This window comes from Montipora foliosa, chromosome 3, assembly GCF_036669935.1.
Source record: "Montipora foliosa isolate CH-2021 chromosome 3, ASM3666993v2, whole genome shotgun sequence".
Lineage (NCBI taxonomy): Eukaryota > Metazoa > Cnidaria > Anthozoa > Scleractinia > Acroporidae > Montipora > Montipora foliosa.
In genome coordinates this window covers 65,351,612-65,371,611 of record NC_090871.1, presented here as the reverse complement: position 1 = coordinate 65,371,611, position 20,000 = coordinate 65,351,612, and the positions used below count along the sequence as shown (strand labels likewise).

The 20,000-nt window shown below is 40.3% G+C and overlaps 2 protein-coding genes across 8 annotated transcripts in view; one reads left to right on the top strand and one right to left on the bottom strand.

Moving 5' to 3' along the window:
- The window catches only part of LOC137997969 (tetratricopeptide repeat protein 28-like), a 42,287-nt gene that overhangs the window by 18,401 nt on the left and 3,886 nt on the right, over positions 1–20,000 (top strand). For all 7 annotated transcript variants that reach the window (XM_068844320.1, XM_068844323.1, XM_068844319.1 and 4 more), the window contains one exon: positions 16,411–20,000. This exon is cut by the window's right edge and continues 272 nt beyond it. In XM_068844320.1, the coding sequence (XP_068700421.1) occupies positions 16,459–20,000 (3,542 nt within the window). In that variant the 5' untranslated portion in view covers positions 16,411–16,458. The remainder of the gene's footprint in view (positions 1–16,410) is intronic.
- On the bottom strand, positions 2,452–3,264 carry LOC137996233 (uncharacterized). Its single transcript, XM_068841647.1, has one exon. It carries the CDS (start codon positions 3,262–3,264, stop codon positions 2,452–2,454), a length of 813 nt encoding a protein of 270 aa, XP_068697748.1.

Genomic DNA, 20,000 nt, shown 5'->3' with positions numbered 1-20,000 from the left:
AATTTATTAAGTTCGGAATTGAGTGATGCTGCCAGGTATACAGGATCTTTATGGGACATAAATAAATTAGTATCATCAGCGAATAAAATCAGCTCGACGAGCGTCGATACGTTATTTAAATCATTAATATAGAGCAAGAAAAACAAGGGGCCTAAAATGGATCCCTGGGGGACGCCACAGCAGATAGTTTGAGGAGAGGAATATTGACCGTTAAATTGAACGAATTGCAACCTGTTGGAGAGGTAGCTTCTAACCCAGTCCAGAGCCACGCCACGTACACCATAGTGTTCGAGTTTGTCAAGCAGAATATTATGATCGACGGTATCAGAGGCCTTAGAAAGATCAAGGAAAACGCCAACGGCATGTTCATTGCGATCAAGAGCAAGAGAGATTTTTTCGTGTAGGTCAATCAATGCTAACAAAGTTGAATGATTTTTCCTGAAGCCAAATTGATTATCACATAGAATTTCTAGTTTACTTAAATAATTATAAAGACGGTTATAAACAACCTTTTCAAGAAACTTAGAAAAGCTAGGGAGAATCGAGATCGGTCTATAGTTCGAAAAGAGTGATCGATCACCAGCTTTAAAGAGTGGTATCACGCGAGCAATTTTCATTTGGTCGGGAACAATGCCATGAGAGATAGATAAATTGATTATATGAGCTAAAGGATCGGCTATAATATGAATTGACTGTTTTATGATGGAAATGGGAATTCTATCATGGCCAGCTGCCTTACCTGGTCGAAAAGCATTGGAAATTTCCGATAGCTCATTTGGAGTCACTGGATCAAAAAACACCGATTGACAAAAGTGACCAGAGAGAAAACTGCTGTGAGAGACAGACGAGTGAATTTCTTTGGCTAGATTAGGTACGATACTAGAAAAATAATTACAGAATCTATTAGCGATGTCTACTGGATCCGTAATTTCTTGGTTGTCAACTTTAAAGATGGAATTGATTTTAAACGCTTTCTTTTTTGTCTTAATAATTTCGTTTAGAACCCTCCATGTAGCTTTGGCATTTGATTTAGAAGCATCGATTTTCTTTTCGTAATATATACGTTTAGCGATTCTTAATGAGTGATTCAATTTGTTTTTGTAATTTTTATAACGAATTTCATAATGCAAAGATTGATTATTGAGATACTGTCTATACAACTTATTTTTCGTTCTTATCGACTTCAGAAGTCCTTTCGATAACCAAGGCTTTCTCAGGTAATTGCTCACCTTAGTTTTTTTTAAAGGAAAACATGAGTCATATGCCGTAGAGTAATGTTTGAAAAAGCTGTTATAGGCATTATTTGGATCATCAAAAGTGGCATACTGAGACCAGTCGATTCTCTCCAAATGCGATAGAAACTTAGTTGTGTTGACTTGATTTACATCTCGAACAAAAACAGTTTCATTAGATGCTGAGATTGAGGTATCGAAATGAATAGAAAATATAGGCAGATGGTCAGAAATGTCAGTGAAAAACAGTCCACTCCTGGATCTATCGAAAAATTGGTTGACGAAAATGTTGTCAATTAAAGTTGCCGAGTGACAAGTTATTCTTGTAGGGCGCGTAATCAATGGAAAGAACATATTTGAATATAGTGCATCTAAAAATTCACCAGTAACGGAATGACATTGGTGGTTCATTAGATTTAAGTTAAAGTCACCCATTAAATAACATACCTTATTTTCGTTTGAGATCTTACTTAACAGCTCATTAGTCATTGTTAAAAATTCATCAACGTTTTGGTTTGGCGGCCTGTAAATCACACCAGTAACAATGTTCTTTCCCTGGGGCTTAACAATTTCAATAAACAAAGATTCTGCCACGTTTGGCAACGAAAAGTCAAGATCGCATCGAAATTTAAAATTCAAATTGCTAGAAACATACAAACCAACTCCACCACCGGATCTATTTTCCCTACTTTTATGAACAAAACTGTAACCGTCGATGTCGACTGACGACGACGAATCATTTAGCCAAGTTTCGGAAATACCAATCAAAGAGAATTTTAAATTTACGTTAGATAAAAGATCCGTTAATTTGCTAGCATTACAATGTAGGCTACGAATGTTTAGATGCAGTAGAGAAAAGCTGTCACAAATACGCGAATCTTCACTAGATAGCATGTCGTTAAATTGATCTTCAATAAAATATTCACAGTCATCGCTAAATAAATCCCTGAGGTTTGTGTCAGGGTCAAGGTCAAATGAACGAGCTAGATTTGATCTAATATTGTGGAGTAAAGGATTGAAACTTAAACTAGCCAATCTATCAGCATCATAGCGAACAGGACCATTTTGCATTTCATAAATTGCTAGGTTGAAGTCGGCGTCATCAAGGTCGTTAAACGGAAATGAAAATTCCGGAAAGACAGACATTTTCAGAGTGGGGGAAAACAAAATTTAAAAAAAAAAAAAAAACGGGGAAAAATAACAGTAAGAAATAAATAACTTAGCTGTTCTCGACATTAGGTCTGTCTCTAATAACCAGTTTATCTAACACAAAATAAGCGATCTTCCCTGCTCTCTTGGCTGCTTCCATCTTTGCACGTTGACTTTCTCTTTTCTCAAGGGTTGCTGGAGATAGGTCTTCTTTCACAAATATATTGTCGTGTTTAATTCTTCGGGCACATTTCAGGATCGTTTCCCTCTCTTTCCAGTCACGAAGGCGACAAACAATGGTTCGAGGACGATTTGCAGAATTCTGGGCCGAAGCTGGCCTACGAGAACTTTTACCCACGCGATGCGCTCTCTCAATGTCAGGAGCACTGGCGAGATTCAGTTCGTCTTTCAAAACTTGCTTTACTTTAGCTTCAGTTTCTTCCCATGTTTCTTTATCCTCTTCGGGAATGCCATCCACGCTGACATTATTTCGCCTACTCTGATTTTCTAAATACTCCATTTGTTCTTCTTGATGGTCTAAGTCGTCTTGAATTTCTTCAATGGCGGAGTCCAGTTCTTGTAATTTAAGTAATGATGGTTTCAAGTCATCGATGTCCTTTTGCGAAAACTCAAGGCTGTTTTTAAGATCACCCGTTTGCTTTTCCGAACTAGTAATTCTTGCTTTTAACTCGGCTACTGAATGAGTTAAAGAGTCGAGGCGAGTGTTCACGTTAGTTACGATCGAGTCAAAGAAGCTCTTGAACATTCTTTCCTGCATCTGTAACATCTCGCGAAGCGTTGCCAGTGTTACAAACTCTCCTTGAACATTTACTTCAGCCGCCAAAGAACTAACTGAGGCTTTCGAATGACGTGTATCAGGCATATTTCTTTCTGTCAGAGAAATTGACCTCTGAGAGGTGTTTTTCTACAGTTGTAGCTGGGTAATCTCTGTTCTTGAGGCGTGCTGACAAATTCCTCATGTTCTCCTCAAAAGTAATTTCAGAGGAATTTGTTCTTAGAAGCCTTAACGCTTCTCCTTTGATAAAACCTTTTGTGACGCCTGGTGGGTGGCACGAATAGAAATTCGTGTATTGGAAGGTCTCTGTGGGCTTGAAATGTGTTCGCACGTCAAGGATAGAATCCTTGTTGAATCTGACACCTTTGTATACTTTCGTGTCCAAGAATGTAGCTTCTGTTTCTGAGATTTCAGCCATGAATTTGATTGTAGGATGGAAGTTGTTTGCCTTTAGAAGGAATTCTTCTATTTTGTTTTTGCTCGTGTCCCTACTGATATGACGTCATCGATAAATCTTTTTCAAACTATTGGCTTGATGCTGCTCTGTCTGAGTATTTCTTTTTCTATTTTGGCCATGAAGATGTTAGCAAAGGCTACGGCCATTTTCGTGCCCATGGCTGTTCCATGGGTTTGAAGATAATCTTTCCCGTTAAATTGAAACGAGTTTTCTTGTAGGATTAGACTGAGCATTTCGCTTAAAAACCTGGTAGGGACTGGAGGGTTTCCTTGGTGAAATTCTTCGTAAGCATGACATACAGTGGTAATACCCTCTCGTTGTGGTATGTTCGTGTATAGGCTTGTGACGTCCATTGAAACAAGTATGGCACTGTTAGGCAATTTAATCCTGTCGATGAAGTTAATAAAGTCTGTTGTATCTTTGAGATACGAAGTTTGTTGTTGTGCTATTGGCTGAATAAGGTGGTCAACAAATGCTGAGATCCTTTCTGTAGGGCCTGAACACCCTGAGATAATAGGTCTACCAGCAAGTGTCGGTTTGTGAATTTTTGTAAGTGTGTAAAACACTGGTATTCGCGGAGGATCAGGCGTAAGGGAGAGCCATTTAGCCGTCATTTTGTCAATGTGGCCTTCTGAGAGCAGTGATTTATTTAGTTGTTGAACTTTCTTGGCTGTAGTTTCAACCATTGGTTTGTCTAGAGGTCGGTAGTTACTTAAATCATCAAGTAGAACTTGTAAACAATTTTTGGGTTTACAATGGGTCCATTCAAAAGGGCATACAAGAAAGTAGGTATACATTCTGTGTAGCAAATAGAAAAGTCCATTCCAGCTCAGTCCATTCCTGATAGTTCAGGGAAGAATTAGTAGATTACATTTACCTGATTGGCAGTGAGTGCAGCTTTGGAGACTTTCCCGAAACACATCAAGGTCAATGAATCGAGTTCCACGGGGAATAGCTTCTTCTCTTTCGGTGGCAGCCTGTTATATAGCACAAAAAAAGTGATGGTTCTGGTAATTGCACCTCTGTGTAGTGAATATAAAATCCCAAAGCGTCCATACCCGAGTACTCCTTGTTTCTCGTTTAGAGGGTGGTTCGTTTTCGTCAATTTCCAAACTCCAGTTTCCTTTCCGCAATGTAATTTTTGATATCCGCGTCTCACGTCCTCCAGATTTTTTGGAGTTCCTTTTTCTCCGGGTTTCGTGAAGCGCCCATTTGCACTTCGCTTTACGTGGTTAAAGGGAGAGGGAGAATGACTCTGACTGGTAACTGATGACGGTGAATTACCTCCTTCTTTATCGTTCAAGTTAACCGCGGCCAAACTTACTGATCCAAACACTGAGTACACGTATGGAAACGTAATGTGATGTTTACGATAATTGGATTCACGCTTTCGATAATTCACACTTTCTGTCGAAAATACACGAGGGTTGTCCAGTACTTGCAAATAGACTCCGTTGGTGTTAGTACTGATAAGAAGAGTCTCCATTTGTGCGAATGGTACGATTGGCACCACTAGAAAATGATGTCATTCCAGTCGTTCTACTGGTGAATATGCATCTCATTAAGGGGAATTCGATCATTTTGTAACGTGGTGTGGCTGGGTACAGGGCAATTCCAATGGACCATTGGTACCACTAGAAAATCATGTCATTCCAATGGTTCTACTGGTGAATATACATCTAATTAAGGGGAATCAGATTATTTTCTCATGTGATCTAGCGAACTTGTTTTGTGTGGTTGGCTTATAGAACGAGGTCTATTCATAATAATTCTAGCGCGCTATTACTTGGTGTAAAAGCGAACTTGTTTTGCGTGGTTGGCTTATAGAACGAGCAATATAAAAAGTTATAGCGCACTATTACTTGGTGTAAAGGCGAACTTGTTTTGCGTGCTTGGCTTATCGGACAAGGTATATTCATAATAAATTATAGCGCGCTTTTACTTGGTGTAAAAGCGAACTTGTTTTGTGTGGTTGGCTCATAGAACGAGGTAAATTCATAATAATTATAGCGCGCTATTACTTGGTGTAAAAGAGAACTTGTTTTGCGTGGTTGGCTTATAGAACGAGGAATATTCATGATAATTCTTGTGTGCCTTTACTTGATGTAAAAGCGGTCTTGTTTTGTGTGCTTGGTTTATCGGACGAGGTATATTCATAAAAATTATAGCATGCTTTTACTTGCTGTAAAAGCGAACTTGTTTTGTGTGGTTGGCTCATAGAACGAGGAATATACATAAAAAGTGAACTTGCTTTTCACCAATAGAACCATTAGAACGGCATCATTTTCTATTAGTACCAATCGAGGGTTTCCTTGGTGAAATTCTTCGTAAGCATGACATACAGTGGTAATACCCTCTCGTTGTGGTATGTTCGTGTATAGGCTTGTGACGTCCATTGAAACAAGTATGGCACTGTTAGGCAATTTAATCCTGTCGATGAAGTTAATAAAGTCTGTTGTATCTTTGAGATACGAAGTTTGTTGTTGTGCTATTGGCTGAATAAGGTGGTCAACAAATGCTGAGATCCTTTCTGTAGGGCCTGAACACCCTGAGATAATAGGTCTACCAGCAAGTGTCGGTTTGTGAATTTTTGTAAGTGTGTAAAACACTGGTATTCGCGGAGGATCAGGCGTAAGGGAGAGCCATTTAGCCGTCATTTTGTCAATGTGGCCTTCTGAGAGCAGTGATTTATTTAGTTGTTGAACTTTCTTGGCTGTAGTTTCAACCATTGGTTTGTCTAGAGGTCGGTAGTTACTTAAATCATCAAGTAGAACTTGTAAACAATTTTTGGGTTTACAATGGGTCCATTCAAAAGGGCATACAAGAAAGTAGGTATACATTCTGTGTAGCAAATAGAAAAGTCCATTCCAGCTCAGTCCATTCCTGATAGTTCAGGGAAGAATTAGTAGATTACATTTACCTGATTGGCAGTGAGTGCAGCTTTGGAGACTTTCCCGAAACACATCAAGGTCAATGAATCGAGTTCCACGGGGAATAGCTTCTTCTCTTTCGGTGGCAGCCTGTTATATAGCACAAAAAAAGTGATGGTTCTGGTAATTGCACCTCTGTGTAGTGAATATAAAATCCCAAAGCGTCCATACCCGAGTACTCCTTGTTTCTCGTTTAGAGGGTGGTTCGTTTTCGTCAATTTCCAAACTCCAGTTTCCTTTCCGCAATGTAATTTTTGATATCCGCGTCTCACGTCCTCCAGATTTTTTGGAGTTCCTTTTTCTCCGGGTTTCGTGAAGCGCCCATTTGCACTTCGCTTTACGTGGTTAAAGGGAGAGGGAGAATGACTCTGACTGGTAACTGATGACGGTGAATTACCTCCTTCTTTATCGTTCAAGTTAACCGCGGCCAAACTTACTGATCCAAACACTGAGTACACGTATGGAAACGTAATGTGATGTTTACGATAATTGGATTCACGCTTTCGATAATTCACACTTTCTGTCGAAAATACACGAGGGTTGTCCAGTACTTGCAAATAGACTCCGTTGGTGTTAGTACTGATAAGAAGAGTCTCCATTTGTGCGAATGGTACGATTGGCACCACTAGAAAATGATGTCATTCCAGTCGTTCTACTGGTGAATATGCATCTCATTAAGGGGAATTCGATCATTTTGTAACGTGGTGTGGCTGGGTACAGGGCAATTCCAATGGACCATTGGTACCACTAGAAAATCATGTCATTCCAATGGTTCTACTGGTGAATATACATCTAATTAAGGGGAATCAGATTATTTTCTCATGTGATCTAGCGAACTTGTTTTGTGTGGTTGGCTTATAGAACGAGGTCTATTCATAATAATTCTAGCGCGCTATTACTTGGTGTAAAAGCGAACTTGTTTTGCGTGGTTGGCTTATAGAACGAGCAATATAAAAAGTTATAGCGCACTATTACTTGGTGTAAAGGCGAACTTGTTTTGCGTGCTTGGCTTATCGGACAAGGTATATTCATAATAAATTATAGCGCGCTTTTACTTGGTGTAAAAGCGAACTTGTTTTGTGTGGTTGGCTCATAGAACGAGGTAAATTCATAATAATTATAGCGCGCTATTACTTGGTGTAAAAGAGAACTTGTTTTGCGTGGTTGGCTTATAGAACGAGGAATATTCATGATAATTCTTGTGTGCCTTTACTTGATGTAAAAGCGGTCTTGTTTTGTGTGCTTGGTTTATCGGACGAGGTATATTCATAAAAATTATAGCATGCTTTTACTTGCTGTAAAAGCGAACTTGTTTTGTGTGGTTGGCTCATAGAACGAGGAATATACATAAAAAGTGAACTTGCTTTTCACCAATAGAACCATTAGAACGGCATCATTTTCTATTAGTACCAATCGTACCATTGGTACCAATGGACCATCGGAATTGCCCTGTATCCAGCTAGATCACATGACAAAATAAAGTAAGTCCCCTTAATAAGATGCATATTCACCCATAGAACCATTGGAATGACATTATTTTCTATTGGTACCGATCGTACCATTGGTACCAATGGACCATCGGAATTGCCTTGTACCTAGCCAGACCACATGAGAAAATAATTTCACCAGTAGAACCATTGGAATGACATCATTTTCTATTGGTCCCAATGGACCATCGGCATTGGGAAAATAATCGAAGTCCCCTTAATGAGATGCATATTCACCAACAGAACCATTGGAATGACATTCTTTTCTATTGATACCAATTCTACCATTGGTACCAATGGACCATCGGAATTGATGAATCGTATCCGTTTGTGTATATTGGACATGACTGAAATACACTAGCAACACACAAAATTGCTGGAAACTCGAAATGCAAGTGTTTCGTTTGCATGGGATACAGCATCCCATGCAAACGAAAACACTTGCATTTCGAGCTTCCAGCAATTTTGTAAACTTTAACCAGGCGATATTACGGAAAAGGGAAGCCATCTTTGTTTTTATTTTTTGCGTGGACTTCGCGTGGATTTAAAATCACGCGCCATACTAGTGCCCAGCGTGCATGCGGTCTTAAAACTCTAGGGAGCCACCTTAAGCCAAGTTGAGTCTCCTTGCTTCACAAATTGACTCGAAGGTGTGAAAATGTGAATTCTACATGCATGTCAGTAAGTCGCTCCTCATTTTGAAGACCATAAGGCATCAAATCAAATGTTATTCGCTTCAAGTTAACGCTTACCTTTTTACTTGAGTTGTTGTAAGCATTTCCTTGCCTGGATCAGCATTTAAAGAGTAAAACTAACAAAAAAAATCGTCACCACAAAAGCGTGATCATAGATGAAACGTTTGAATACAACCGCGCAAAACCTGTAAGAGCTGGATTGGTTACTGCTCACCAGGGCGGAAAGAGACCGGGCGGTGAAACGAGCGGGTCCGAGCAAAAAGGTGTGATGCAGTAGACTGGGGTCTACTAAAAAGCCTTTTCAAAATGGCGGCAAGTGTTGAGATCGGCGAAGCAGCAGTTAACCTAGCAACCTTTGTAGCTTTCTTAATTGGTGTTGATAGAAGAATCCTCCTTACAAGAAGGGGTTTCTCTCCACTAACTAAAACATTCACTAATTAGCAGGTAGTTTGAGGGGAATATTGTGTGTGAATGGTGGCTGAGTTGAGGAAACATCATACACAAAAGTTAGGATTAGTCTGTAGAATGAGGGGGAGAAATTTACAAAACAAACAAAGAAAGGTATCCCCCTTGATGTAAGCATACGCTTCTTGGATTTTCCTCGAAGCCCTCAAACAACCATTGAACCAGTCGAACGCTACATGACATTCGTGAGTTGTGCCGTGAATGTGTCGTCAGAGCTGTCACGCAAGAGATTAGCACAAAGCACAGAGACCATTATGACTGCATGCGGTTCTATTCTGAGTTTGTTGGGGGAATTTGTGGCCCAAGTTCTGACAATCCAGCAAACGTTCAATGCGTGATAATAACAAAATGTGATAAGGACATCAAGGCACACATGAGAAGTTATAAAGTGTTGGATTCTTCTCTGGATACAGAGGCTGGGCTTTTGCTCGCACATGCGGGTGAGCTTTAAATTAAATCACTTAAATTAAGATATTGAGCAGAAAATCTCTTTGTGAAATCCGCAGATTCTACCTATTACAGACTTAATGTCAAAACCCGGCCACAAGAAATGGACCCTAAAAACACTGCTGCCACAGTGCCGCCGCAGTCGTGTTGTTGGATATACCTCGTTCTTTAATCCATGAGATAAGCACCGCGGCACTGCGACACTAGCCACTCTACTAAGCTCAATTTAACCGTAAGTCGACTAAGGCACTGCAGCACCAGCCATTCTACTGAATTCACTCTATCCGACGCAAACTGCGCGAAAACCACTTTCGTTCAGTTCGGCACTGCGGCTAGCGTCGCAAACGTAAATGCTCCTTTGTGGACGGGTATTCAGCAATCGCTCCAATTGCAAAAATCGAGTAAGCAAGATATGTAAGACCATGTAATCATGTATCGTTGTACGAGACTGCGAGCACTTACTTTTCCAGTTGTCCCCAAAGCGAGTACATTGATCAGTGCAGCCGGATTGTATCACTGCTCGTGAAACTAACGGTTATTATTTTCTTATTAATTGCTTTTAAAAGGTGTTTTTGAGATGATATAATTTTTGGGTACGACGATTTGCCCACGGCATCGTGATCGATTTGGAATCCAATGGAGATGTAATAAGAAAAATTGCGCCTGCCCACATGAATGGGCATCACACATGGCAGTGAAAGGGGAGCGCGGATTAACCTTTGCTCAGTTTTAAAAACTTGACTTGTGTTTGACTTGCTGTTCTAGCGAAATTTCAACTATTTATAACCGAAGTTATAAAAGGTAACAGTGGCGAAGTTACCATGAAAACAAAATAGCCACTGAAAAACACGCTATATTTTATCTTTAAACGCGAATATCTCAAAAACGAACTAGGTGACTCCCATTTTTTATTGCTGGAGAGTAATTGGCACGCTAAGAGAAAACAGTTTTAACAGATTCTTTGCAGCAGATTCATAGCCACCTTCACAATTGGGAAATTTTAACGTGGTTCTGAATCTGCTCCAGATTTTTTTTTAACTTTGCAAAGAGTTTCATCTTAGCCTGCTAATCGCTTTTCAGCAATAAAAAATGGGGGTCACCTTAGTTCGTTTTTGAGATACTAAGTGCTTTAACACAAAAAATAGGGCGTTTTTAGATGGTTATTCTGTTGCCATGGTAATTTATTACGTCACAGTAAGATGTGCATCTTGTTTAACGATTATCGGCAGCGTTTCATGTGGTACCATAACATTGCGGTTCAGTGAAACAGCGTTATAGAGTTAGTCCGTCTAATGAGACATTCCCTCAAAAATGGTTGAAGCTGGTTTGGACCACCTTGACACGCACGCACTAGTTTCTGGATAGTTTATACAGTGTTTTCGACTCATACAACGGAATTAGCATGCTTGTGGTCAATATAATTCTCTAAAACCCGCAGACCACCACACCGTGTATGTCTTGTAGGTTGGAAAGGATTTCTTGTTCGTTCATTCTTGTTCGTTTCATTCAGAAAATGTGATTAAAATATTTTTTCAAGAAAAACAAAAAAATTGCGCAAGGTGGCTGTACGGCTGTGAGGGTGCATATATTTCTTATTTTACTTATTATTATTTTTATTATTATTATGATATTCATGTAATAATATTATATAAATTATACATAATACTAGTATAATATTATATACTATAATAAAGTTTCTATATAACGCCCGCTCTCATTGGTTTAAACAGCGTGCTTTCTGAGAATACAAAGCACGGAACAAACGAAAACTCACGCCATCATCCGCAGAAATGGCAGATAAATTTTCGATTTTTTCCTTGGGTATTATTGAACAGTAATTCTGCCGCTGAATAAGTCTGACCATGTGACTGAACCAGTTGGAGGGCTCCAAAGGATAATATACTTGTAGCTTATGTGAAATCATATATACCGGCGCATTGGTCAAGATTTCAGCCCACTAGAAAACTAATTATATTACAATGCATGTGTACGGAGGATAATAAAAATATTAATAGTAGTAGTAGTAGTATATAAATTATAATAATAACATGTATTTAACAAATAAAGAAGCCTTGACTGTCCTCTGTTCTGTTGTAAAGCACGCAGGAACCGGCTAGAGTTTAGGGTTAGGGTTAGGGTTGTGAGGCAAATCGTATGGTTTATATTCTGCTGTTCAGTGTTCGTCACAAAGTAGTCATGTCAGTGACTGAATCAGTCGCAAATGGTAACTGACTCAGTCTGGGTTTCTTACGTTTACTCGTTGTGATCTGAGAAATTAAACTGAGATCTCCAGTTGTGGGTTTGTCACCTTTGTGCAACTTGTAACGTTTGTTACTGAATCCGTACGTTACATTAGTGACTACGTACGAATTCAGTGAATAGCAGAATGTAATCCCTACAATTTGCCTTACAGTCACTCTTGCTGTTTTCAACTGAATAAGTCCGGCCATGTGACTGATCAGTTGGAAGGTTCTCAGGGCTAAAGATAATTAGCTCATTTTAATTAAATCAATTGTTAAATCGTATATATGCATTGGTAAAGGTTTTAGCCATTTTATTTAGTAATATTTCAAAAACGAGTGTAAGTGTTTCATTGGGGTTTCAAACACGAGAAAACTGATGAAAGCACGAGGCCGCTGGCCGAGTGCTTTTATCGTTTTCGAGTGTTTTAAACCCCGATGAAACACGAAGCACGAGTTTTTGAAATCACTTCTCCAACAAAAGAAAATTAGTTGAATTATCATTTGAATAAGTTTTCTCAGCTCAACTATTATATTTGAGATGTGAAATGTGCATGATCCTATCACCTAATTGCTGTGCTGTGACAATTTTTGAATATTCATCAACTGATGTCACGTTGTTACCTACGATCTTGGACAGAATAAAATGGAACAGAAATGCCCCCTCTCCCCCAAATCAAGGATGAAGGTGCGTGAAGGCCAAAACGCGCCATTTTCCCATCACTGATTTTGGGGGGTGGGGTGGTCTCAATGTTCCATTTAATTTGTCCAAGATTGTAGCTGTTTGTCAGTTCTGAGGGAACACGTTGCTTCGCAAAGCAAATGACAGAGTGCAGATTTAGACCTCCTAAAACTAGGGAAGAAGAGGAAAAGTGTGCGGCCAGCGCTATTCTGAGGTAACGTGTGCATCTAGTCTGAGAAAATTTCTAATGTCAGTGCCATTTTAGGTCGGAAGTGTACAGCAAGGTTGAAACTGAACCATAACATGATGTCGCCACCATTGAGTGAGAATTTAAATTTAGAAAAAGAATGGCCTTTTCTGTTCTGGGTACTTTACTAACTGTACTGTTACATTCAGTGTTAGCAGTAAATAATTTAGGTTTAAAGTTTGTTTCGTAAAATGTGTGATTTAATAAAGTTTTTTATTGCCATGAGTTTTTGTTGCCTCATCAATATGCAGATTAAGAAAATTTGTATCCGTGTTTTCAACTCGTTTTCATTGGGTTTCTAAACCCATCTACCTGACCAGGATACGTTGCTCTGGTTGGGTAAGAGCTGTATGAATAATTAATGCATTTGAGAATGGAATATAACAAACTTTTAATTTTCCCTAACAGTCAGTATCAGTTAAAAAATGTGTACGAGCAGTAGGAAATCAATTACAATGCATATCTGTGAAGCTTGTAAACTGTGTACGGATTCAATAATAATCGTGACAAGGTATTAATTAAAGAAAATCTCAGTTGGCAAGGTCTCATTCAACAACGCTTAAATGCAACATAGCTGACCACGAAGTGACAACTGGAGATCTTTTTAATTTTTCTGAGCTCGAGTTTCAGGTAGGAGACCTAACTGAATCAGTTTCCATTTTCGACTGAATCAGTCATTGACATGATCACTCAATGATGGATAACAGCAGAGGAAAATCTCTACGATTTGCCTCACAGTAACTTTCGCTGCTCTCAACTGAATAAGTCCGGCCGGGTGACTGAATCAGTTGGAAGGCTCTCTGGGTATAAATCGGCGTCTCAATTACCGTGACTAACTGTACGAAATCAGTCAACTGATTCACTTTAGTAAGGAACGAGAGCGACAAGGTGAAAAAGAAATTTCTGTTAATAAGGTTATCGAACAATGCTCTCAGCAAATCGGACAAGCCGGCAATGGACACCTTTTCATTTCTCTGCTCTCGAGTTAGAAGATCCAACTGAATCAGCCGGTTACCATTAATTTACAACTGAATCAGTTATTGACATTACTAGCGCCAGATAATAGCAGAAGACCATCCCTACGATTTTCCTCGCACTCGCACTAGCTTTTGCTGTTCTCCGGATCAACTGAATAAGTCGGGTTGTGTGACTGAATCAGTTGGAAGGCTCTCTGGGCAATCAAGCTTTTCGCATAAGAAATCAGTTAACTGAACAAGTCCACGAGACTTGACGCAGTTATCAGTGAGACAACTTTATGGTATATGGACCTTTATGCAAAGAGATATATATGCATCACTGTTCATATGCTTTTGGAACTAAGGCGGACAACATCAGTGAATAAGCAAAGGAAAATAATCCGTCACGCCAATTTAAACGACACCAACACGAGCGCAAATCTCACGGGCACGTGTCTATAATGTAATTCAATTCGCAATCGCAATAATTGAATTTACCAGAGAATGATTCAAAGCTTTTTTTTCTCCTTGTTCTTTTATTTTTCCTTTCTAGTTCCCCGCTAAAGCAAGGCTTCCAAGGCAAATAATTATTTACAAAATGTAAAAAAAAATTGACTTCGACTTGGCAACAGCTATGGATTGAATTGCCGCTATATGATCTCTAATTAGATTTATTTGAGCGCTAAGACACGGCAAGAAAAGCAGTCGATGTTTCTCATTACAAAGGTTCCAAGGGGCGTGCAATTCATTGCAAGAGCTCGTATATTAAGGGCTTAATAAGTGTTGGGATCAAATCCAGATCTGCCTGCAAGTGCCAACATTCATCCACAACGGGCGAAGTAAGTTCATGTAATTGCTGTTTTTCCTTTAATTATCCGTGCGCGTGTGTAAAAATTATAAGTAATGTGGATTTCTCAAAAAATAGCATGCCTTGACTGCATTTTGGCTGGTAAGGAACAAGTCCATATTGCAAGTCATTTTTGCTCCCATAAATTAAACAGTGATTTAGCAGTCGGTATGAAAATTGTGTGCTTGAAGGTCATGAACAGTTTCAATATTGACGGTGAGTCCAAGATTGCTTTATGTTCATAAAGAAGTTAAAGAATAAATAATGTGTAAAAAAAATTGGCACGAACACAGGGTTCTCCCTAGTTTTCAACACAACTGGTAAGGGACCTTTTCAAACCGGTAAAGCATTTGGTTAATGTTGGACGTTCTGTAACGGATAAGCGACTTCTGAGGGTTACCGCCTAATAAGGAGAACCCTGGAACATGGTTGCTTTTCATTGGCTCGGACAAAACTGCTTCAGTTGTGGTTTGATTTGAGCCAGACAACTTGTCATCACAAGAATTACGATTGGCAGAGAGGGTATGAAACAGTCGAATGATGCAGTACTGATAAGCCACCACTTGATATTTGATTCCTATTGGTTAAAACTGTACTGAATCAAACATTCCAGTTTGGTTTTAGCCGGTGTTAAGGGTTAATCCGCGCTCCCCTTTCAATGCCATGTGTGATGCCCATTCATGTGGGCAGGCCCAATTTTTATTACCTCTTCAAATCGGACCACGATGCTGTGGGCAAATCGTTGTACCCAAATCTTAAACCTGATTCAATAGGCAATGGGAAGCCAATGAAGTTCGTAGAGAGCTAGTATAGTAAATGGTTAGAACCCAAATGAAAACGAACAGCATACTTAAGACTCCATTGGTAGTACGGTGTCTAAGTGGCTACCCACATGTACGCATTGCGTACCTACTTTTTTAAACAACGCCGAGAAATACGAAAACACAATAGTTTCAATGCCCTGACTACAGGATGCTAAACTGGCACAACAAGATTAATTGAGCAGTGAGGGAATAACTATCGTAAGCCAAATTTTCGAAAGAAAATGCCTTTCTTCATCAGGGTTTCCCAAGGAATGGTTTTGGCTTACGGAAAAAGAGAGGGAAAGGCATAATTTGAATGGCCGGATTATGCATCTCTAGTATAAACGACGAGCAGCCTTTCTCAATGGAAACGTGTGAGCAGTTCAATTAGCTCATTCAAAGTCCCTGAATCAAAATACATGGAGTAACCAAGGTATCCGGAAAAAAAAATTGTGACGAAAAAACAAGCAATTCCGACATTGGATAGATTTAGACATGAAATAAAAAATTATGAGTTTAACGTCAATTTCAGAAAATTGAATATTACACTCTTAATGGCATCCCCTCCTGTATTTTTGGTGTCAGCTACATACCGGCAGCAAATTTCCTGCCAGGGAAGTATATCTTAGGAACTTTGAAGTAGCTTTCAATAAGAAAGATGAAATGGGATGCCATGGCTTTTCTATAGGCTGTTTTTCCCTCATTTACATAAAAGAATCGCTATTTTTAATGTTCCGTGATTATTATTGTATAAAACGCTCTTAGTCTGTTAAATGCCCTAGTATTTATTCTGTAATAACTGTCTCCATTAGCCGAAATCATTCCGTGGGAAACCCTGATGAAGTAAGGCATTTTTCTTTCGAAATACTGGCTTAAGATAGTTATTCCTTCACTGTTCAATTAATCTTGCTGTGCTGGTTTAGCAGCCTATACTAAGAGCATTGAACCTATTGCCTTTTCGTTCATTTATCTTCTAGGTGCACCCCAGATTTCTGAGAAAAACTTCCTGGTTTTAATTATCAGCAATGGTGGATAAAAAGGTGGACCTTTTGGAGTGGCATATGCAAGAGCTTAGCGTTGCAAGAAAGGAGGGAGACAGACAAGAGGAGGGATTGGCTTATTTCAATCTTGGTAGATACTATCAGGGCACAGCTGACTTTAATCAGGCCATAACAAATTACACAGTAGCATTAGCCATTTTTAAGGAAGTGGGTTTCATGGCCGAAGAAGGAGCAGCCTATGGCAATCTCGGCATCGCTTATCAAAGTCTTGGTAATTTCAAGCAAGCCATAGAGTACCACCATCAACGTCTTAGTATTGCAAAAGAGGTAGGGGACAAGGCCGGAGAAGGAAGAGCCTATGGCAATCTCGGCATCGCTTATGAAAGTCTTGGTATTTTCAAGCAAGCCATAGAGTACCACCATCAAGATCTTAGTATTGCAAAAGAGGTAGGGGACAGAGCCGGAGAAGGAAGAGCCTATGGCAATCTCGGCATCGCTTATCGAAGTCTTGGTAATTTCAAGCAAGCCATAGAGTACCACCATCAACGTCTTAGTATTGCAAAAGAGGTAGGGGACAGGGCTGGAGAAGGAGTAGCCTATGGCAATCTCGGCAACGCTTATCACAGTCTTTGTAATTTCAAGCAAGCCATAGAGTACCACCATCAACGTCTTAGTATTGCAAAAGAGGTAAGGGACAGGGCGGGAGAAGGACAATCTTATTGCAATCTCGGAATCGCTTATCAAAGTCTTGGTAATTTCAAGCAAGCCATAGAGTACCACCATCAACGTCTTAGTATTGCAAAAGAGGTAGGGGACAAGGCCGGAGAAGGAAGAGCCTATGGCAATCTCGGCATCGCTTATGAAAGTCTCGGTAATTTCAAGCTAGCCATAGAGTACCACCATCAATGTCTTAGTATTGCAAAAGAGGTAGGGAACAGGGCTGGAGAAGGAGTAGCCTATGGCAATCTCGGCAACGCTTATCACAGTCTTGGTAATTTCAAGCAAGCCATAGAGTACCACCATCAAGATCTTAGTATTGCAAAAGAGGTAGGGGACAAGGCCGGAGAAGGAAGAGCCTATGGCAATCTCGGCATCGCTTATCGAAGTCTTGGTAATTTCAAGCAAGCCATAGAGTACCACCATCAACATCTTAGGATTGCAAAAGAGGTAGGGGACAGGGCCAGAGAAGGAATATCTTATTGCAATCTCGGCAACGCTTATCAAAGTCTTGGTAATTTCAAGCAAGCCATAGAGTACCATCATCAAGATCTTAGTATTGCAAAAGAGGTAGGGGACAGAGCCGGAGAAGGAAGAGCCTATGGCAATCTCGGCATCGCTTATCGAAGTCTTGGTAATTTCAAGCAAGCCATAGAGTACCACCATCAAGATCTTAGTATTGCAAAAGAGGTAGGGGACAGGGCCGGAGAAGGAAGAACCTACGGCAATCTCGGCAATGCTTATGTAAGTCTTGGTAATTTCAAGCAAGCCATAGAGTACCACCATCAATGTCTTAGTATTGCAAAAGAGGTATGGGACAGGGCCGGAGAAGGAGCAGCCTATGGCAATCTCGGCATCGCTTATCGAAGTCTTGGTAATTTCAAGCAAGCCATAGAGTACCACCATCAACGTCTTAGTATTGCAAAAGAGGTAGGGGACAGGGCCGGAGAAGGAGTAGCCTATGGCAATCTCGGCAACGCTTATGATAGTCTTGGTAATTTCAAGCAAGCCATAGAGTACCACCATCAACGTCTTAGTATTGCAAAAGAGGTAGGGGACAGGGCCGGAGAAGGAAGAGCCTATGGCAATCTCGGCAAGGCTTATGAAAGTCTTGGTAATTTCAAGCAAGCCATAGAGTACCACCATCAACATCTTAGTATTGCAAAAGAGGTAGGGGACAGGGCCGGAGAAGGAGCAGGCTATGGCAATCTCGGCATCGCTTATAACAGTCTTGGTAATTTCAAGCAAGCCATAGTGTACCATTATCAAGATCTTAGTATTGCAGAAGAGGTAGGGGACAGGGCCGGAGAAGGAAGAGCCTATGGCAATCTCGGCAACGCTTATAAAAGTCTTCGTAATTTCAAGCAAGCCATAGAGTACCACCATCAACATCTTAGTATTGCAAAAGAGGTAGGGGACAGGGCCGGAGAAGGAAGAGCCTTTGGCAATCTCGGCATCGCTTATCACAGTCTTGGTAAGTTCAAGCAAGCCATAGAGTACTACCATCAATATCTTAGTATTGCAAAAGAGGTAGGGGACAGGGACGGAGAAGGAAGAGCCTATAGCTATCTCGGCAATGCTTATAAAAGTCTTGGTAGTTTCAAGCAAGCCATAGAGTACCACCATCAAGATCTTAGTATTTGCCAGGAAACGGAGGACCCAATAGGGCTGGCAATCGCATGTTGTGAAATTGGTCTTGTTCATGAATTTTTTGGCTCCTTGTGCAAAGCTCTTAATTACTACCATTTAAGCATTTCTTATTTTGATGAAGTTAGGCGTCTTCTTCAGTCAGAGGATGCATGGAAAATAAGCTTTCGTGACACAAAGGGGTTTGCGTACACCGCTCTGTGGACAGCACTCTTGAAGAATGGAGAGGTTGATGAAGCTCTGTATGCTGCTGAGCAAGGACGAGCACAAGCTTTAGCAGACATTTTAAAGATGCAATACAGCGTTGATGGGAAACCTACAATGAACGTAACTATCTCTTTGGTTATGAAAGATCTACCTTCACAGACTGTTTTCACAGCACTTGAAGGGAACACGATCAGCTTCTGGTTGCTAACAGAGGATATCGGGATAAATTTTAGACAAAAGAAAATCGAAAATGGAAGTGCCGAGTCTCTGATGAAAAGTACTTTAGAACAGATCAATGCAGGGGCCGTTTTGCAATGCGAGAATCGTTCACTTGAAAGACAAGGCAGCAACTTCTCGAGCAGTAGGGAAGTTGTTGAAGAAACCTTTCAGTCTTTGAGCTTCTCTGTGCACTCTTTGCAGCCCTTGTATGATGTCTTAGTCAGTCCTATAGCGGACTTGATCCAGGGTGATGACTTAGTGTTTGTTCCTGATGGACACTTTTGCCTGGCTCCTTTTTCTGCAATGAGTGACTCTGTCAGGATCCGTGCAATTCCCTCGCTGACTGCTTTAAAATTGATCACTATTGCACCTGATGACTTCCAAAGTAAGAATGAAGCGCTGCTTGTGGGCGATCCGTGCTTGAAGGAAGTCACTTATGGCACTGGTGAACCCATGTATGCACAGCTGCCATGTGCAAAAAAAGAGGTGGATATGATTGGAGAACTTCTGCAGACTGTGCCTCTTACAGGAAAAAATGCAACCAAAGCTGAGGTGCTGCAAAGAATGAGGTCAGTTGCTTTAATTCACATTGCTGCACATGGAGATCCCGAATTTGGAGAAATTGCTTTGGCGCCAAATCCCGAACGCTCATCCAACATCCCTGAAGAGGAAGATTACATGTTATCGTTGAGCGACGTTCAAGCAGTTCGCCTTCAGGCAAGACTGGTTGTGCTTAGTTGCTGTCATAGTGGCCAGGGAGAGGTAAAATCTGAGGG